Genomic DNA, 21732 nt, shown 5'->3' with positions numbered 1-21732 from the left:
GTCCTATGCATCTTCTTCATCTTCTACATCAAATTCCTCCAAGAGGTCATCTAAGAGTGCAATGGCAGTGCTGTTGACTCAAAACAATGAGTTGAAAATGAGGGACAAAAATAATAATAAACGGATAGCAGACCTAAAGAACAAGCAGAAAGGGATTCAGATTTTTTTATTATGGCACTTTTTTTCTTTTGAATTATTTTTATTATTGTTTTTTTTTTGGTCAAAATTATTATGGTTTGTTTTGGCCAAAAAAATGCGATTATATAATTTTTTTTGAGTTATAATTATATGAGAACGAATACAGAAAGGGATTCAGATTTTTTTTATTAAGATTATCAATGGTGGTGTCGCTTTAAACCGTCACTAGTTTGCGTATTTTATTTATTTAATTGTTATCTAATTATTATTATCAAAGTTGGTGTTGCTTTAAAGCGTCACTAGTTTGAGTATTTTATTATTTAATTGTTATATGTTAGAGATTTCAATAATAATAATAATTATTATTATTAATATATATATATATATATATTAATATATAATATTTATGAATATATAAATATATATGACCTAGTGCTGCTGCCATCCGCAAAAAGGATATAATTAGTCAATATTTATTTTCTGAAAATTCTAAATAGAACACATGTCTTTTGGGTCAACACTATTAAGAAGAGTTGTGTGTCTTCAACTAAAATGAAATGGCTCGATGAACGGGTACTTTGATGTCTATAAATACATGTTGTGGTATAATGTTTCATACACAATTATTCAGAAATTAGTTATCTACATAATTTCTTTGTTCTCTTTTCTCTCAACATCACATTCATACAATTTCTTTTTAGTTATTTCTAAGGGAATATAATTCGGTTTTGCTAATTGAATATTCCATACTTTGTTGTATCCTGGAAGTGATTTGCCAAGAACCCTTTAGCAAACTCATTCGAGTGGGGGCAAATAACACTTTAAGGAAACGATTCAAGTCGTACCTCAAAGTCATTATTCGGATTATTCTCCATAATTCTACATTTACTCTAACAATCTTAAAGTGTTATTTTCATCATGGATAACAAATCTGATAACATGGCTATGAAGATTATCAATCAAGATGTCTACAAGTTAGACAAATTTGATGGATCAAATTTCACCCGATGGAAGGACAAGATGCGTTTCATGCTTACTGTTCTAAATGTCATATATGTGTTGGACCCGAAATTGGAGCCTATTCGTGAACCAAGTGACAAAGACTCGGACAACATAGTTGCCGATCGAAAGAAGCGTGAAGAAGATGAATTGGTATGTCGAGGACACATCTTGGGCACATTATCTGATCGTTTATATGACCTGTATGCACACATTCAATCTCCAAAGGAAATTTGGGAAGCACTTGAACACAAGTACACAACGGAAAAAAGAGGTACCGATAAATTTTTAATGTTCAAATATTATGAATTCACTATGTTTGATAACAAACCCATCCTAGACCAAGTTCATGAATTATTGGTCTTGGTCTCAAAGCTTCGTGAACTTAAAATAGTTATTCCGGATCCTATGATAGTTGGAGCTATTATGGCAAAATTACCCCAAACATGGAATAACTATAGAAAGAAACTTCTACACATGGTGGAAGATATTAGTTTGGAGAATTTGCAAAAGGGTATTCAAATTGAAGAGGAAACTCGAAATCGTGATAAGAATTTTGCAAATCAAGATTTCTCTAAAGTTCACATTGTCGAAGGAAACAAATATAAAAAGAACTTCAAAGTCAAAATTGACAAAGGGAAGTTTAAGAAAACCAATTCCAACAACAATCAAAAGAATGCAAATGGTGTATGTTACCATTGTGGAAAGAAAGGCCATTACATTCGTGATTGTAGACATAGAAAAGCAAGTGAGGAATATGCCAATAAGACCAATAGCGCAAATATGGTGGAAAACTCTGGAATTGATAACATTGTTGCAATGGTATCAATGATGCATATTGGCATGATTACCGAACTGAATATGGCAGCGGTAATAAAATCCTCCGATTGGTGGCTCGACTCATGGGCTACTATACATGTGTGCAATGACAAGGCACAATTCAAGACATATGAAGCATCAACGGAAAATCAAGAAGTTTTAATGGGGAATCATAATTCCGCCAAAGTTCTAGGAAAAGGAACCGTTGAACTTCAATTTACTTCTGGGAAGAAATTGACGTTGCTTAATGTACTGCATGTTCCAGAAATTAGAAAGAATCTTGTGTCTACAAATTTATTATGTAAGAACGGTATAAAGACTGTTCTAGAGTCCGACAAGTTAATAATGTCGAAAAATGGGATGTTTGTTGGGAAGGGATATTCTTGTGATGGGATGTTCAAACTAAGTATCAATAATAAAGTGAATTCTTCTGTTTATATTGTTGAATCTTCCTCTCATTTATGGCATTTACGTTTAGCACATATAAATTTTAGATCTTTAAAATACATGTGCACACTTGGTTTTATTACTTGCAATGATGATTATAATAATAAATGTGAAACATGTATTCAAGCGAAAATGACTAAAAAACCTTTTCCAACTACCGAAAGAAATACAAATTTATTAGACTTAATACATTCTGACATATGTGAATTTAATGGTGTTTTAACAAGAGGAGGAAAAAGATATTTTATCACATTTATAGATGATTGTTCTAAATTTACTTATGTTTATTTATTGTCTAATAAAGATGAAGCTTTTGAGTGCTTTAAGCGCTATAAGGCTGAAGTTGAAAACCAAAAGGGAAGGAAAATTAAATGCCTTCGTAGTGATAGAGGTGGTGAATATTTTTCACATGAATTTGATATTTTTTGTGAAGAGCATGGTGTTGTACATCAAAGAACTGCACCCTATACACCACAACAAAATGGTTTGGCAGAAAGAAAAAATAGAACACTCACTGAAATGATTAATTCTATGATGATTAATGCTAATACTCCAAAATATTTATGGGGTGAAGCATTGTTTACTGCATGCCATATACACAATAGAATTACATCTATGAAGACACATGTGTCACCATATGAAATTTGGAAAGGAAGAAAACCAAATTTGTCATATTTGAGAGTATGGGGTTGTGTAGCTTTTTATAAGGCACTCGATCCTAAGAGATCCAAGTTGGGTCCAAGAGGAATTAAAAGCATATTTGTAGGATATGCAGAAAATTCAAAGGCATATAGGTTGCTTAATTTAGACTCGAACACAATAGTTGAGTCTAGAAATGTCGAATTTATAGAAAATAAATTCTATAATGACTACTCAGTGTCTGAAAAAGAGAATGATCAAACACATTTCTCTAATCCGTCTACTAGTCAATCTCAAGGTGAGAAAAGAAAACAGTCTGAAACTGTTAATGAACCAAGGAAAAGCCAAAGGGTAAGAAAAGAAAAGACTCTAGGCTTTGATTTTATTTCATCTCAATCTATTGTATTTTTAGTCGAAGGAAATAGAACAAAGGTTCTTAAGAATATACCCATATTGTTGAATGTTGAGGATGATCCTAAAAGTCTAAGCGAAGCATTGACTTCAAGAGATGCAGCCTTTTGGAAAGAGGCTATAAATGATAAATTTGAATCATTACTATCTAATCAGACATGTGTTTTAGTAGACTTGCCCCAAGGATCAAAAGCAATAGGTTGTAAGTGGGTATTTAGAAGAAAATACAATACAAACGGGTCTATTCAAACATTTAAAGCCAGGCTAGTTGCCAAAGGTTTTAAGCAGAAAAAAGGAATTGACTATTTCGATACATATGCACCAGTAGCTAGGCTCACATCAATTAGAATATTGTTTGTATTGGCATCTTTATATAATTTGCATGTGCATCAAATGGATGTGAAAACAGCATTTTTAAATGGTGATTTAGATGAAGAAGTCTATATGGAACAACCAGAAGGGTTTGTTCTCCCTGGGAATGAAAAGAAGGTTTGTAAATTAGTAAAGTCATTATATGGATTGAAGCAAGCACCAAAACAATGGCATGAAAAGTTTGATTTTGTCATTTTATCATATGGATTTAGACATAACAGTGCTGATAAATGCATATACTCTAAATTCACAAATGATTATGGTGTTGTTATATGTTTATATGTCGACGACTTGCTAATTTTTGGTACAAACATGAAAGGTGTATCTGAAACTAAAGAGTATCTAAATTCAAAATTCAAGATGAAGGATTTGAATGAAGTAGATACTATCTTGGGAATTAAAGTAAAGAAGCATAGTAGGGGTTACGCTTTGTGTCAGTCACATTATATAGAAAAATTGCTTCTTAAGTTTAAGCATCTACAAATAAAAGAAGCAAATACCCCTTATGACCATAGTGAAACTTTGCTTAATAATTCTGGTAGGTCTGTTGCACAGCTTGAGTATGCTAGTGTAATCGGAAGTTTAATGTATGCCATGCATTGTACCAGGCCAGATATCGCATTTGCAGTAAGCAAACTTTCTAGATACACTAGTCATCCAGGTACTGCTCATTGGAAAGCAATAAATAGAATTTTTGGTTATCTTAAAAGAACTATTAACCTGAGTTTAACTTACTCTGAGTTTCCAGCAGTACTTGAAGGATATTCAGATGCAAGTTGGATAACAAGTGCTAATGATAATAAGTCTACATCAGGGTGGATTTTTACAATTGCCGGAGGAGCAATTTCTTGGGCTTCGAAGAAGCAAACATGTATAGCACATTCAACTATGGAATCTGAATTTATAGCATTAGCAGCAGCAGGTAAAGAAGCGGAATGGATTAGAAATTTGTTATTGGAAATAGAGTTGTGGCCACAACCAATGCCATCCATTTCTTTATACTGTGATAGTGAAGCTATTTTGTCTAGAGCATACAATAAGGTATACAATGGAAAGTCTAGACATATTAGCTTGAGACATGAATATGTCAAGCAATTAATAACTGATGGAGTTATTAATATTGTTTATGTTAAATCAAGTAATAACTTGGCGGATCCGTTAACGAAATCACTTTCAAGAGCTTTGGTAGTTAGTACATCTAGTGGAATGGGGCTAAAACCCTTTACTGAAAATTAGCCACCAATAATGGTAACCCGACTTTGTCTAGAACATCACTAGTTTAAAAGTTTAATGGGTAATAACAAGTTATTGTTAAGTGGTTGTGTAAGCACTGAAAATTATTATATAGCTCATTCCAGGATGATCAGTGCAAGACTGCTACGTTTAGGAGGATAGTTTTAACTCTTAATGAGGTTATTTGTAGTTATGTCTATAGTAGTAGGGACATGGGAAGGAACCTCACCTATATAAACATAAGAAGTGGTGCCGCTTCTGCCAAGAGTTGGGTTTTCTCTTGTAAATGTTTATGAAACCAGGATGAAGCACAAAGCCATAAATAGTGCTTAATTAGTTCAGTAATTTCTTTAAGGAAATAAGACATAATCATGTGTGTGGTGATTCCGGTTTTAACATAAGAATAGTTGGTTTAAACTTAAGTCACCATTGCATTCGTTATAACTTTGAGTTACTTACACTAATTAAAGGTTTAATTCGAAAGACACCTTTATTGTATGCATGATTATATCGGTATGCTTGTGATAATTATAAAGAGAGAATTATTGTAATATCATTTACCATATTATTGAAATTGGGAAGGATTGTTAGAGATTTCAATAATAATAATAATTATTATTATTAATATATATATATATATATATATTAATATATAATATTTATGAATATATAAATATATATGACCTAGTGCTGCTGCCATCCGCAACATGCATGCGGCAACATGTATTGAAAGGTTGGATTTAATTCAACCTTGTACCTTTTGGTTGAATTACAACTTTTGGTTAAAAGATATGATGTTTACTCAAATTGTATGAGTAGAATTAAAGGATATAATTAGTCAATATTTATTTTCTGAAAATTCTAAATAGAACACATGTCTTTTGGGTCAACACTATTAAGAAGAGTTGTGTGTCTTCAACTAAAATGAAATGGCTCGATGAACGGGTACTTTGATGTCTATAAATACATGTTGTGGTATAATGTTTCATACACAATTATTCAGAATTTAGTTATCTACATAATTTCTTTGTTCTCTTTTCTCTCAACATCACATTCATACAATTTCTTTTTAGTTATTTCTAAGGGAATATAATTCGGTTTTGCTAATTGAATATTCCATACTTTGTTGTATCCTGGAAGTGATTTGCCAAGAACCCTTTAGCAAACTCATTCGAGTGGGGGCAAATAACACTTTAAGGAAACGATTCAAGTCGTACCTCAAAGTCATTATTCGGATTATTCTCCATAATTCTACATTTACTCTAACATTATATAACGTCGCTTTAAACCGATGTAAGGTTTGAGTGTGCGTCGCTTTAAACCGACGTTGCTGTCAGTGTCGCTTTAAACCGATGTTGCTTAGTGGCGGATTAAGCTATCAAACCGACACTGAAGCCCTTTTATGACGGTAGCAATGGTGTCGCTATTCCACTCCGACATTGCACTGTTTTATGTCGGATTTTTGCCAAATTTTCGACAGAAATCGGGTTTCTTGTCGGTTTTTGTTCCGCCGGTGATAGCCTATATTGTAGTAGTGGATCATTGGGATAATTCTTTCCTACTTCATCCAACGGATGACACACCTTGGCCAACTGGATGACGATACATAGCGCGAGATCTCTCTCCTCCACAGTGACCCTAGCTCCTATAAATACCCCATTCTCCACCAAAGTTAGTAGCCCTTTGATACGCAATTAAGCCCTAAACCTCTCTCCTTTTAGAGAAACTGACTTAGGCATTGAAGATCCATTGGCCAAACACCTCCCACCCTCAATCTTTGGGCGCGTGGCTTTGTCTTTGATCAAATGTGTTTATTTGTTTTGTAGGTAAAAATTCGTCTAGGCCGAAAACGATAGATTTTTGCTACCACAATATTCTCCTTTACTACCCATCACTTGTAAGTGAGAGGTTTTAGGTTCGAATCTTATGAATGACAAGTTTGATACCGATTTATTGTCTCATCCTTTGGTGTAAACATATCATTGTATTATAAGAAGAAAAAAATAGCGAGATGGGTGCTACATGAGAGAGTTCCAGAGAAAAAGTATATTTTAAGAGAATAAAATTTAAGCATTCGTCTAATGACTATTTGATTTTTAGTTTCTACATTTTGTGTTTTAGTTGTGGAGAAAATATAAAGGGGAAAAAGAAAGAAGAATGGTGGGAAGAAGGAAAGAAAGAAATAATGAAAGAAATAATGAACGAATGAATGAAACCTAAGTGCAAAACCCAAAAGACAAAACAAACTAGGGAAACACACATAAAGTGATAAACTTAGATAAGTAAGTAAAAAGGGCGCAATTATTGAAATATTAATCTAAACCATCTCCAATTGTATTAGCTTTTTGTAAGATAACTTTAAACATCAATTAAGAGAATGAAAAACGTATAAGATAATTTTAAAGATCAATTAAGAGAACGAAAAACGTATTATGGTTAACACTTTTACGATGTAATTACTTTAATCTTTCCTAGTCAGGGGTGGCATAAAAGGAACACGAGTAATGCTAGGCAGATTAAATTTTATAAATTAAATGACATGAAAGTTAATAATTGGATTATCATTTAAACGTTGATAAACGTATTCATTTCCTATTTGTGACATTTCATTTAGTTTGCAAATTAGTCTAGAAATTTAGTCTCTCTAGTATTACTCAAAGGAACACTATTATAACTACAAGACATTTATTTCAACCCTTTATGAAGGTTGACTGTGTAGGCGGTACGTATGTAGGTGGGCATGATCACGAGCAAATTATTTTGTACGGGAGAGAAAATCGAACAAGTGACCTCAAGTGCAAGGAATATTATTCTTAATCAACTGAGCTACAAGACACTTGCATTAATTCAAATTATATGGTTAATTAATGTTTATTTATGCCTAGACATACTATATATATATATACAAGTGACCTCAAGTGCAAGGAATATTATTCTTAATCAACTGAGCTACAAGACACTTGCATTAATCCAAATTATACGGTTAATTAATGTTTATTTATGCCTAGACATACTATATATATACAAGTGACCTCAAGTGCAAGGAATATTATTCTTAATCAACTGAGCTACAAGACACTTGCATTAATCCAAATTATATGGTTAATTAATGTTATATATATTAAGGGAGTAATGCTAAAGAGACTAAAATTGTAAATTAAATGATGTGTCACCAATAGAAATGGGCACATCTATCAAAGCTTAACTAATAAACCAATCATCAACTTCCATTGTACAAACGGCACGTCGGCATGGCAAGCAAGTGTTTGGCTTTCGACAACGATAAGCCAAATTTCTCAGTCATGTCCAAGTCTTTAGGTAGCATTCCACTAGGGAGCTCCCAGTTGAAGCAGTGCAACAAGTTTCCCAGAACAAGACGAACTGTGGTTAACCCTAATTGCATAGCAGGGCACCCTCTTCGACCAGACCCAAATGGTATGAGCTGGAAGTCATGTCCACGTAGGTCAACGTTATTATTCATAAACCTTTCATTGTAAAATTCTTCCACATTATCTGACCATACACTTGGATCCCTCCCAATGGTCCAAATATTGATAAAAACTCTTGATTTCTTAGGTATGTGATATCCATCAACTGTAATGTCCTCCATGGATTGATGAGGGACTAGTAATGGGGCAATTGGGTGTAGCCTTAAGCTATCCTTGACAACCGTGCTCAAGTAATCCAGCTTTGGCAAATCACTTTCTTCCACCATTCGATCCATCCTGATCACACTCTTGAGCTCTTCTTGGAGACGTTTCATTACTTTCGGGTGCCTCAAGAGTTCGGCCAGGGTCCAGACAATTGCCGTGGTTGAGGTGTCAAGGGCACCCACAATCATGTCGAGTAAAATGGCTTTGACATTTGTTCGCTCGAGCATGTAGACTTCCTCATTGTTGGGGTTTAATGGTTGGTGGATTGATGAAAGTAGCACGTCTACAAAGTCCTTATGATGATTGCCTTGTACCTCACTTCTGGAAACTTGTTCATGATCCTGAATTATCTTTTCGAGTAGTTGGTCGACAATTTTGCTAACTCTCTTCATGCGCTTGGTCAATCCCTAAGTGGAAGAAATAGTTAATATTCCATACAATCAATCAATCATATGTACTTCTAGTTGAGTACTGTAGCTATCATTTTTATTAGACAATGAAATGGACAAGACATGCATGCATATATAAAAGCTATTACATCTTGTATTTTTGGAGTAACTTTTGGGTGAGGATAGGCATATACGGTGACACACTCACATGGGTATAAGGGATCATGTGCAACCCTTTTTTCTGAGATGAAAGAACAATTACAGAGAGAAACGTTAGTTTTGTTTAGTTTCATTCCCACATATAATCATGTACGTTGAGTTTGATTCCTATAATATTATTGGACTTTTGTTTTCCTTATTTTATGTATTAATCTCTATTTTTCTCTGTCAAATGGTTGATCATTTATTGGAATTAAAGTCATTGGTAATTATTAAACTCAATAATCGGAGTCACTCATGTAAAATGCAAATTTTCCACCCTAGGAGTTTGATTCTTATAAAATTGGAATTAAACTCAATTTTACCCAACTACGTAAGGCCTCAAAATCTATATCTACATATTTACTAGCATTTTATCTTTTGAATTTTTGTAAAATCCTCATTTTCAATGGTAAAATAAAATCCTTATTACTAGTATTACATCCTTTATGAAGGATAAGAAGAAAAAAAAAACATACATGTAACATATGGTTTTAAGGGAAGGGATTCTCATTTTTTAGATTACTTGTGCAGTCTTATACGACATTGAACTTCAATGATATCCGAATTGTCTATTTTCAATTCAAGTTGTACCTCTTAAATCATTCTTGCAAAATTAGCCAAATAAAAAATGTTTGAGGCATCAATTAATCTAATTGAGCTCCAAGACATTGACGAACATTATGTTATAAGAAACTTTAAAATTTCATCGTGACAATCAAATGACCAAATGATTTCGGATTGAATTGTTTTTTTGCAAGAATGACCTATGAATAGAGATAAAATATAGACAATTCTTATTATTGAAGTTTGATGTGGGATGAGCCCTACAACTAATTTTTATTTTTTATTTATTTTTTAAATGGAGATCTTCCCTTAAAAGAGCCTGTTGAATATATTTTAAATTTGTATAGTTGATTGCAGAAATTAAGGTTCCTAAAATAATGAATTGTGCATTAAATCCATTGCTATTGTAATAATATCCCGGATGGCATTGGCAACCAAATGCATAAGATAGGGAGCAATTTGTATTTAATACTTTAAGTTGGTCAGAAAGATGTAAAATATTGATTTGGAAAATATAAATAAGAACTTATATATATGGATGTATATTTTTTTTATGGTGGACTCCGCTACTCTAAGAGAGAAAATTAAATAAAAGCTCAAATTTACATCACTCTCATTAGCATAGAACTTCCATCTACACCTCTTGAAACTATAAAATAAGATGTAAATATGTTTCTACATCTCGAATTAGAAGATAGTTTATCGTCAGCAGGCTATGGAATGGACCATACGATATGAATCATATGGTATTGCATTTATAATTTGTGGATGCTTAGACTTTGTGAATCATATCACCAGCAAAAAGACGATAAGTTAGCTGGCTAAGGTAAACAGATATTCCTCTCAGATTAATTTGTACGAATGCGGACTAGTTATTGGCTGAGTTTGGATATGCTATTAAAATGATTGAAAGCGCTTATAGAAAAATTGTTTTTGGATTCCAAAAGCAATATTTGAAGTGCTTTCTACAAGAAGCACTAGTTATACTTGCTTCTTCCAGAAAGCACTTTAAATGCTTTTCCAAGATCTGTTAGCGTTTTTATGAAGGATTGTTTCTAAAAATAATTTTACCAAAAACACTTTTAGTCATTTTAAAACTACATCCAAACGAGCTCAGTTTCCTAAAACTACGAGTTAATCTCGTTCACTTTATTTGCTAACACTGCTTTTGCTCCTGTTGATGGATCCATCGAAATACGTCATCTAAATAATAGAGTTCAAATATTTTTAGAGGAGTAGTGCTAAGATCAGTCGCGCATACGTGCATGCACTTATTTGCAACGCCTCTACTTTGTATTTGTGCTTAGCAATAGCGTGCGTGCAATCTAAATGTCCCTACTTTACAGTGGTCCAAGCATTTCCCTAGTTTTATTATTGATTCATCTAACAAGTTTGGTAGTTAAGAATGAAGGGTAACATACCTGAAGATCAAGTGGACTAAGGAAAGGCACATAATCACTAATGTTGAAAGCTCCTGTCAAGAATAGGGCTTCCTCAATAATCCCCTTGAGATCAAACATATCATCATTTTTTCTCCCCAACACCATCCTATACGTGATTCCCTCAACAAGCTCACCAACCTTCTCACTAAAATCCACCACCTCGCCCCCCTCCGCAGCTACCTTCAGGGACTGCACTAACAACCCTACCTCCTCCCTTCTTAGCGGAGCAAAACCCTCAATTTTCGAGGGACAAAGAAGTTGAAGTGTGCAAAGTTTCCGAATATGGCGCCAGTATGGCCCATATTCAATAAAGGCCATGACCTTCGAGCCGTAAGCCATGTACTCGAAGGCTTGGAGTTTGGGGCGGCTAGCGAAAATGGTGTCATGCGTTTTGAGGAATAGCTTTGCTGCTTTGGGAGATGAGACCACTATGGTTGGTATGAACCCTAGACGCATGGACATTATAGGTCCATATTTTTTTGCCAGGTTTTGGAGGCTACGGTGTGGGAGGTCGCCTAGCATATGAAGATTGCCAATGATTGGCAGTGGTGTAGGGCCAGGTGGCAGTTTTCGGCTTTGCCTTGAGGAGGCATTGATTAGGTGGAGGAGAGACCATAGGAATGTGAGGAATACAAGGATGAGGATGGCTATTTCTGAAGGACTCATTTTATATGATTTCTGGGTGAGATCGATAAATGGGACATTAGACACACACACATATATATACATGTAGACTCATTTTGTTTGATACTTATAGAGAGTTCAAGATCTAACAACTAATTGATATATTACCAAATGCTAGCATGTGGCAAATGAGTTCTTTAACCTCCATTAGGATTGTCTCCACTCCTAATTCCTTCCCCTTTTTCTTTCCTTCTCTCACACTTTTTTCTTTGTCTTTCTCTATCTATAAAGAAGTCAATAAAAGATGTTGACATGGTTTAATTGTAAACCGTTCAAATTGGAGAGAAGAAAAAGGAAGAGAGATAAAGAGGGGATACAATTTTACTCCCTTTACCCTACGCCTACTTCTGTAATTTTCATGAAATTGAGAGAGAATTTTGAAGAAGAATGCACAAGAGTTGATTGAATATGGATGGATATGGACAACATGAGGATACGTGTGCCATCTTTTGAAGGTAACATGTCTTGTTCTAGTTGTACATACATGCTGTGTTTTCAACTTTTCCACGTGATTCACTTTTCTTGGTTTTGGGGTGGGGGGTGGTGGGTGGGTGGGGGCGGAATGCACAAGAGTTCATTGAATATGGATGGATATGGACAACATGAGGATACGTGTGCCATCTTTTGAAAGTAACATGTCTTGTTCTAGTTGTACTTACATGCTGCGTTTTCAACTTTTCCACGTGATTCACTCAAATATATCAATTTTACGCAGGTGCAACATAAGATATTTACCCAAGTTTCATCTAAAGTGTTACACACAGGCTTTAATTAGTTTTGACAAAATTCTAAGAAAATTATACAAAGCACTATTTTCAAAGAATTTTTTTCCACACCACAAGCTTGTTAAAATTCTTGCCAGACAATGTAAAGAAGTTTGGAAACGATAGTAAATTTTACAAATGTTATGATTAAATTATTTATTTTTTTAATAATTATTTAGAGAGGTTATAATTTGGCTCCACATGGTTGCCGATGTGTGGATTTCTCACGTATGACCCACTAAATGGGTCTTACGTAAGAGGGTATGTTTAACTATCTGACATTGGACAGAGACAAAGAAAAAAAAAGTTCAAATATTTTAACTCTTTCAACTAATACTGAAGTCTTTTATAATAAACCTTCATACTTGTCGGACTGAGCATGTAGTAATCAACAAGTTAAAGACAATATTAGTATTGTTAGAAGTGGACATTGGCCGGTCTCCTAGATACTTTTTTCATGTAACAAGTTTGGTAATTAACAATGAAGGGTAAAGTTTGGTAATTAACAATGAAGGGTAACATACCTGAAGATCAAGTGGACTAAGGAAAGGCACATAACACCAATGTTGGGGCGGCTAGCAAAAATGGTGTCGTGGGTTTTGAGGAATAGCTCTGCTGCTTGGGGAGATGAGACCACTATGGTTGGTATGAACCCTAGACGCATCGACAGTATAGGTCCATATTTTTTTGCTAGGTTTTGGAGGCTGCAGTGTGGGAGGTCGCCTAGCATATGAAGATTGCCAATGATTGGTAGTGCCCTAGGGCCAGGAGGTAGTTTTTTGCTTTTCCTTGAGAAGACATTGATTAGGATGCAGAGGAGAGACCACAGGAAGGCAAGGAAATACAAGGATTAGGATGGCTATTTCTGATGGAATCTTTTTTTATTGATTTTTGGGTGAGATAGATGGACTCATTTTGTTTCATACTTATAGAGAGTTCAAGATCCAACGGCTGATTGATAATGGACTCAAATCTTGCATGTGAATGAGTTCTTTACCCTGGACTACAATTCTTTCCCCCCTAATCCTCCCCATTTTCCTCCCCTCTTCTCACACTTTCATCTTTGTCTTTCTCTCTCTATAAAGAAATCAATATAAGATGTTGATATGACTTAATCGTAACTATTCAAATAAGATGGGAAGAAAGGGGAGAGAGATTAGAAGGAGAGAAAATCATAACTCCCTTTACCCTAAGACATGCAAAATGAAATTTAACCGTATGGTCTAAAAAAAAAAAAGAAAAAAAAAAGAAGAAAGCAAAGTTATATGAATTCTTTTATATAAGCAATAATACTTCGATTTGTGCTTTTGCAGCTTATGTAGCTACACCCAGCTCTGCAATTTTTATGAAATTGAGAGACTTTTGAAGAAGCATAGCGACGTACGTAATGCACAAGAGTTGATTGAATGTGTAGATATGGATTCAAGGAGGATAAGTGTGAGGTAGCAAGGCGTACCACCTGTTGAAAGTAACACTGCATGTCTCATGTTCTCGTAGTACATTATAGCTATAGGTATATTTCACTTTCATAACAGGGTGGAAAAAATGGACAAGAACCGACTGGCTGGGAGGCCAAAGTAGTCAAACTGCATGCATGCAGGTTAATTTCAAAATACCATAAATTGCCTCCAATTTTTTTTTTAAATTACTATTGAATTAAAAGGAGTTAAAATAATTCAACAAATATTAATTTTGAACGAATTTAAAATTTTAAACTTAGAAAGAAAAAAATAACAAAACCCCATGTTAGTGGATGGTTTATGTTTAACTTCTAATTTATTTTCAAAAATATATAAATAAATAAAAAATTGAATTTCTTAATATATTTTGTAACATGCATACGCGTACGACAAGATGCTAGTTCAAGATAACGTATGAAGCATTGTTTGTGTGCTGACTGTAACATCCCACATCGCCCAGGAGAGTGGATCATCTAAATCTTATATGTATATTCCCATCTCTACCTAGCAAGAGGCCTTTTGGGAGCTCACTGGCTTCAAGTTCCATTGGAACTCTGAAGTTAAGTGAGTTCGCACGAGAGCAATCTCAGGATGGGTGACCCACTGGGAAGTTCTCATGTGAGTTCCTAGAAACAAAACCGTGAGGGCGTGGTCGGGGCCCAAAGTGGACAATATCGTGCTACGGCAGAGTTGAGCCCGGGATATGGTGGGGGACCGGGCCAGGATGTGACAATTTAGATTGTCACAGCCCGTCCCGAAACATTTAGTTTTGACGGTGTGAAATGATGATTTTACCCTTGGATGTCAAGATTGTGACGTGTGTGACATGCTTTTGGAATGTAGACTACTATGTTGAGTTCCTAAGTTTTGGACTCAAGTAAAAAATTAAACTTAGGTGTTGTTTTGTTGGGTGACCAAGTGAGGACACACACACACACACACACAAAAAACACCTCGTGCGTTCTCTCCTTCTCTCGGCCTTCATACCATTTTCGTACAAAATGTATGGATGAACTCCAAACTCACATTTTACGCATGGATCGACGTCAAGAAGGTAAGATTTGAACTCCTTGCAAGTCCCTGAGTTCATATATGCCATTTGTAAATCGTGAAACCTTCAAAAACCCGAGGAACCATCACCCCCGATTTGAGTACTGTTCATGTGGTCGTAATTATGGATATTTCAGGTGATTTTAAGCTTATAGGAAGCTTTAGGACGTTCGTACTAAGCTCAGAGAAGAAAAATCAAGCAAATTGGACGTCAGGAAGTTGAGTTTGGAGAGTTTGAAATTTGGCCGGAATTATCGAGCTCTCTCCGGCGAGCTTTCGTGGATTTCAAGCCTTGAAATTGGTAAGGATGTGTTCTTCTAGTTATAAGCTTTAAATTGAGACCAATTTCATAAGTTTTGGTTAAGAAACGACAGACATATAAGGATTATAAGATTTTCCCAGTTTTTTGCGACGGCGACGGCGACGGTTGCCGGAGTTCGAAGGTAGGAGATGATAGAATATTCCGTCAACTTTGACCAAATATTCCTAACAGCGTTGGTTAGTTTAGCGGATTCTGTTACTATTTAACGGAATATTCCTAACGGGGTTAAGGGATTCCGTTAGGGTCCCTGCGCCTGGCTGCGCGTGTTGTCGTGCCCTTGCCGACGCGTGGGATGTTGAAAAATTATTTTAAAACTATGGGGATGTTCGTGAGGTTGTGTAGATCGCGTTGGTATATTCAAACATCCCATTAGAGCAATTTATGAGAAATTATTAGCTAGTATTGGTTATGTGCTTTAAATTAACGTTTTCATAGTTGTTTTGCATATAGGGGAGACTTATCCCGAGGACGAGCGCAGTCAAGGGTGACTCGGGGGCTACGACCCTTCGACATACCAGTGAGTGGGCTTTGGTTTTAAGTATATATGTATATGCTTGATATTTCCCAAAAAATGCATTTAAATGAGTTATAATTTGATCTATGCCAAACGTTTTATATTTAGAATATGCATATGATGTTTGCATATATATATATATATAATTGTGGTGCTGTGGATGGTCTGGTAAGCCCGAGTGAGTTTATGAATTGTGAATGTGATTAACGGTTGTGATTAATTGAGAAATATTGAGCTCATAAACCTACACCCCGGTGTTAGTGATTTAGCCAGAGATATGACACAAACCTGTTTATAATGTCACCTCCCGCATCATATGCTCACATTGGATCCAATTTAGGTGCATAGTCTTGTCTTATAGACCATCATAGGTGGTTCCGACTCGTAGGTGACTAGCGATTTATCGCCCAGCTATCATGAGAGAGTAGTATGGAGCATAATTATATTACACCCAGTCTTGTCGTACAGACCATTTTAGTGGTTCCGACTTGTATGCAGTGTAGTGTCGTATAGGTCATTGTAGTGACTCCGGTTAGATTGACTAATGAGCTATGAATTTAGCCGTACAAACTTCTACAGGGGTTCCGGCTAATATGTTATTTTCCATGAATTTATTCTCACCTAAGTTACTTATTCTATTTTATGTTTTGGCATGACATACTTATGAATATGGTTATGTGAAGCATCATTTAAATTGATATATATATATATATATATATATATGCATATGTTTATATTCTATTTCTAGGAAAAATTATACATGTTTTACGGCGAGTGGTTAAAGCGTTTGATAAATGAAATGGTTTTGAAAATCTTTGTTTGTGCCCACTCATATTTTCTGTTTTGTGCGCCTTTAGGTTTTAGTTAGATTTGTTGTTGGTGACATTGAGGATCTTAGCAGTTTTGACAGAATAAAATATTTATAGGACATCTTCTGGTATTGTATAACTAGTACTTGTCCTATTGGACTGCACCTAGACTTTCTATGCTCTGATTAGGAGTATTTACACTTGTATCTCACTCCTAGCACTTCCTGTTTATTAGTGCACATTAGTAGCTTTCGGTTTTTATTTATTCGTATATTTCTTATCTTTATTGCTTCCGCACTGTGCACGTGGCTACGTCACCCTCACATGACGGCTAGCATGCCTCGATCTCGGTCGGGGTATGTCACTGACTATATGAAGTTTACACATACACATGTGTAAACAGATCGGCTTAGTTCTAAAATGAATTGTTGTTTTTTTTATTTAGAAAAATCGATTAAAAAACGTGAGCAACTATTTTGGTGAAAAATGCAATTTGTAAAGCCAGTAAGGAAACCTTAATTAGTATCGTTTCCAAACTCCTTTACATTTTTTAGCAAGAATTTTCTTAATCGTAACCGTTCCAATAGAAGAGGAGGAAAAAGAAGAGAGATTATGAGGGGAGAGAATTCTATTCTACCCCACTACATGCAAAACGAAATTTAACCAAATGATCGCAAAAAAAAAAAAAATCGAATTTATATGAATTGTTTTATATAAACAATAATATTTCGACTTGTACTCATGCAGCTACTATTAACCAATGACACCTGGCAAGGAGGTGTAGGTCAAGTTAGTTACAAAGGTAGTTGGGAATTGAGTTTGTTAAAGAGGATGAGATTGTAATTGAGTAAGGAGGTTAGAGGGTAATATTGTAATTGTAAATTGTGATTGGTTAGTACATATAGCCATTTGATCTTTTCACATTCGGTAAGAAAAGCTTTGTAAAAACAGTTCATTACTAAGAGATTAGATATACTTTGTTCTTCCGTTTTTTTTTTCTTTCTGCTTGTTCATAGTGTTCTTTAGAGATTCATAGTTCTGTTAATATTGGACCTTCTTTAGTCTCTGCTACTACAATGGATCATTGTGGTTTCTCTTTCCTTGCTGATATTGGAGAGAGTGAAGAACCAAAACACTTTCGAGCTGCATCAAAAGTCACTCAGTGGCAGCAGGCTATGCAGGAGGAATTTGATGCCTTAAAGGCTCAAGGGACCTGGAGACTAGTTCCTCTTCCATCCAATAGAGAAGTTATTGGGAGTAAATGGGTCTATAAAATCAAACGAAATTTAGATGGCACTATATCCAGGTATAAGGCACGATTAGTGGCACAAGGGTTTAGTCAAAATAAGGGCTTGGACTATTCTGAGACATTCAGTCCAATGGTCAGGCATACTACAGTCAAAATAATTCTTGCTTTGGCAGTACAATTTAATTGGAACTTGAGACAATTGGATATCAAGAATGCTTTCCTTCATGGTGATCTTGACGAAGAAGTATATATGAAGCAGCCACAGGGGTTTCTTGATACTACATATCCAAATCATGTTTGCCGGTTAGTTAAGTCCTTGTATGGTCTTAAACAGGCATCAAGGGCCTGGAATTCAAAATTTACAAGCTTTCTTCGTGCACTTGGGTTTAAAACTGCATTATCCGATTCTAGTTTGTTTGTAAATGTTGACGATGGGGATGGGGATGTTATTCTACTTCTTCTCTATATAGATGACATTATCCTCACAGGTTCATCCTCCCAAAAGATTCAATTTGTTATCACTAGTCTTGCTGAAGTGTTTGATTTAAAGGATATGGGCAGATTAACATATTTCTTGGAATTGCAAATTCACTATAATTCTGATGGTTCATTGATGGTAACACAATCCAAATATGCCAAAGAGCTACTCAAGAAAGCAGGGATGGAGAATTGTAAATCCACATCAACACCATTTAAGCCTCACTCTTAGTTACTTGTGAATGAAGGCAATGGTTTAGCTGATCCTACTCATTATCGAAGTCTTATGGGAGCCCTTCAGTACCTCACCTTCACTCGCCCAGATATTGCTCATTCTGTTAATGTTGTTTGTCAGTATATGACTCATCTAACAGATTTGCACATGCATCTGGTGAAACGAATCATGAGATATTTGTAAGGAACCTTAGACTGTGGTTTGAAGTATATCAAAACATCTGATTTTCAAATTGCTGCATATTTTGATTCTAATTGGGCAGCCGATATAAATACAAGGAGATCTATTACTGGATTTGTTGTGTTTATTGGATCTAATCTTGTATCATGGCAGTCAAAGAAAAAAGCTACAGTATCTCGAAGTTCAACAGAAGTTGAATACAAAGCTTTAGCTCACTGTGTAGCTGATATCTACTGGATCAGGTCATTACTAAAAAATGTGCATCAGTTTATACCAATACCACCTAAACTTCATTGTGATAATCTCTCTGCTTTAGCACTGTGCTCCAATCCAGTGTTTCATTCTCGGATCAAACATTTAGATACCAATTTTCATTTTGTTTGAGAGAAAGTGCAGAAAGGTGATATCACTGTGCATTATATCCCAACTGAAGAGCAGGTTGCAGATGTATTTACTAAGGGTCTTCACAGTCCGATCTTTGTCAAACATTGTATTAATCTTACACTGGGAGCTTCCAATTCCAGGGTGCAGGATAGCCATCAAGCAATGTTGAAGTTTTCAAGTGCACATACATCCAATGATCACAACAACTCACAACCATAGCTTGGGACTTCCCCAGCTATGTTTGAGGGGGGAGTATTAACCAATGACACCTGGCAAGGAGGTATAAGTCAAGTTAGTTACAAAGGTAGTTGGGAATTGAGTTTGTTAAAGAGGATAAGATTGTAATTGAGTAAGGAGGTTAAAGGATAATATTGTAATTGTAGATTGTGATTGGTTAGTACATATAGCCATTTGATCTTTTCACATTCGGTAAGAAAAGCTTTGTAAAAACACTTCATTACTAAGAGATTAGATATACTTTGTTCTTCCGTTTTCTTTCTTTCTGCTTGTTCATAGTGTTCTTTAAAGATTCATAGTTCTGTTAATAGCTACGCCCATCTCTCTGCAATTTTCATGAAATTGAGAGAAAGAATTTTGAAGAAGCGTAAAGATCCTTAATGCACAAGAGTTGATTGAATATGGATGGATATGGATTCAATGAGGATAGTGTGAGGTAGCAAAGCACGTGCCACCTGTTGAAAGTAACACTGCATGTCTTGTTCTAGTTGTACATATATGCCGTGTTTTCAACTTTTCACGTTCATCACATGGAGGAACAAATGAACAAGAACCAAATGGCTGGCAATACCAAAGTAACCAAACTGCATGCGGTTAATTTCTGGTGTTTTGGCGGATGAGACATTACCAGAGCGATTGTCTCCACCTAACCTAAGGGACGATGGCTATTATTCAAGATAACGTACGGAACGTTGTCTGTGTGGCGACTGTATGGAGTTTACCATATACCTGTGTAAACGGATCGGCTTAGTCTTTAAAATGAATTGTTGTTGGTTTATAAAAAACCGATTAAAAAGCATGAGCAATAATTTTTATGAAAAATGCAACCCTTACGCCAGTAATAAGGAAAACGTAATGCCCTTTGGAATTGGCATTACTATCGTTTCCAGACTTCTTTACATTGTCTAGCAAGAATTTTAAAAAGCTTGTTGTGTGGAAAAAAATTCTTTGAAAATAGTGGTTTCGTAAATTTTCGTAGAATTTTGCCAAAGCTAGTTAAAGCATGTGCCTGATAGGTTATATGAAACTTGGGCAAATATCTTAATTGCACCTACGTAACATTGATATATTCGAGTGCAAATATGAGATTTGACTACAATACATAATCAAGCAAGAAATTTTCATCAAATCCAATCAAGGATCCACAAGATAATTCTAAGATATTATTTATTCAATAATATCATTGGGATAATTCTTTCCTACTCCATCCAACGGATGACACACCTTGGCCAACTGGATGACGATACATAGCGCGAGATCTCTCTCCTCCATGGCGACCCTAGCTCCTATAAATACCCCATTCTCCACCAAATTTTAGTAAACTTTTGCTGCACAATTAAGCCCTAAACCTCTCTCTTTTTAGAGAAATTGACTTAGGCATTGAAGATCCATTGGCCAAACCTCTCACTCTTTGGGTGTGGGGCTTTGTCTTTGATCACAGGTGTTTATTTGTTTTGTAGGTAAAAATTCGTCTAGGCCGAAAACAATAGATTTTTGCTACCACAATATTCTCCTTTACTACCATTCACTTGTAAGTGAGAGGTCTTAGGTTCGAATCTTATGAATGACAAGTTTGATACCGATTTATTGTCTCATCCTTTGGTGTCAACATATCGTGGTATTATAAGAAGAAAAAAATAGCGAGATGGGTGCTACATGAGAGAGTTCCAGAGAACAAGTATATTTTAAGAGAATAAAATTTAAGCACTCGTCTGATGACTATTTGATTTTTAGTTTCTACATTTTGTGTTTTAGTTGTGGAGAAAATATAAAGGGAAAAAAGAAAGAAGAATGGTGGGAAGAAGGAAAGAAAGAAATAATGAAAGAAATAATGAACGAATGAATGAAACCTAAGTGCAAAACCCAAAAGACAAAACAAACTAGGGAAACACACATAAAGTGATAAACTTAGATAAGTAAGTAAAAAGGGCGCAATTATTGAAATATTAATCTAAACCATCTCCAATTGTACATCAATTAAGAGAATGAAAAACGTATAAGATAATTCTAAAGATCAATTAAGAGAACGAAAAACGTATTATGGTTAACACTTTAACGAT

General features: G+C 35.2%; 1 protein-coding gene across 1 annotated transcript; it reads right to left on the bottom strand.

Annotated features, from left to right (window-relative positions):
• Positions 1-8142: 8142 nt before the first annotated feature.
• On the bottom strand, positions 8143-12039 carry LOC103437983 (cytochrome P450 CYP736A12-like). The gene is made up of 2 exons (XM_008376516.4): positions 11287-12039; positions 8143-9118 (listed from the first exon to the last, which is right to left on the bottom strand). The coding sequence occupies exons 1-2, from the start codon at positions 12034-12036 to the stop codon at positions 8279-8281; spliced, it is 1590 nt and encodes a 529-aa protein (XP_008374738.3). The 5' UTR covers positions 12037-12039; the 3' UTR covers positions 8143-8278.
• Positions 12040-21732: the final 9693 nt, after the last annotated feature.

Source organism: Malus domestica, chromosome 06, assembly GCF_042453785.1.
Source record: "Malus domestica chromosome 06, GDT2T_hap1".
NCBI lineage: Eukaryota > Viridiplantae > Streptophyta > Magnoliopsida > Rosales > Rosaceae > Malus > Malus domestica.
Note: the sequence above shows the minus strand (reverse complement) of the source record. Positions and strands in the feature narration are given on the sequence as shown.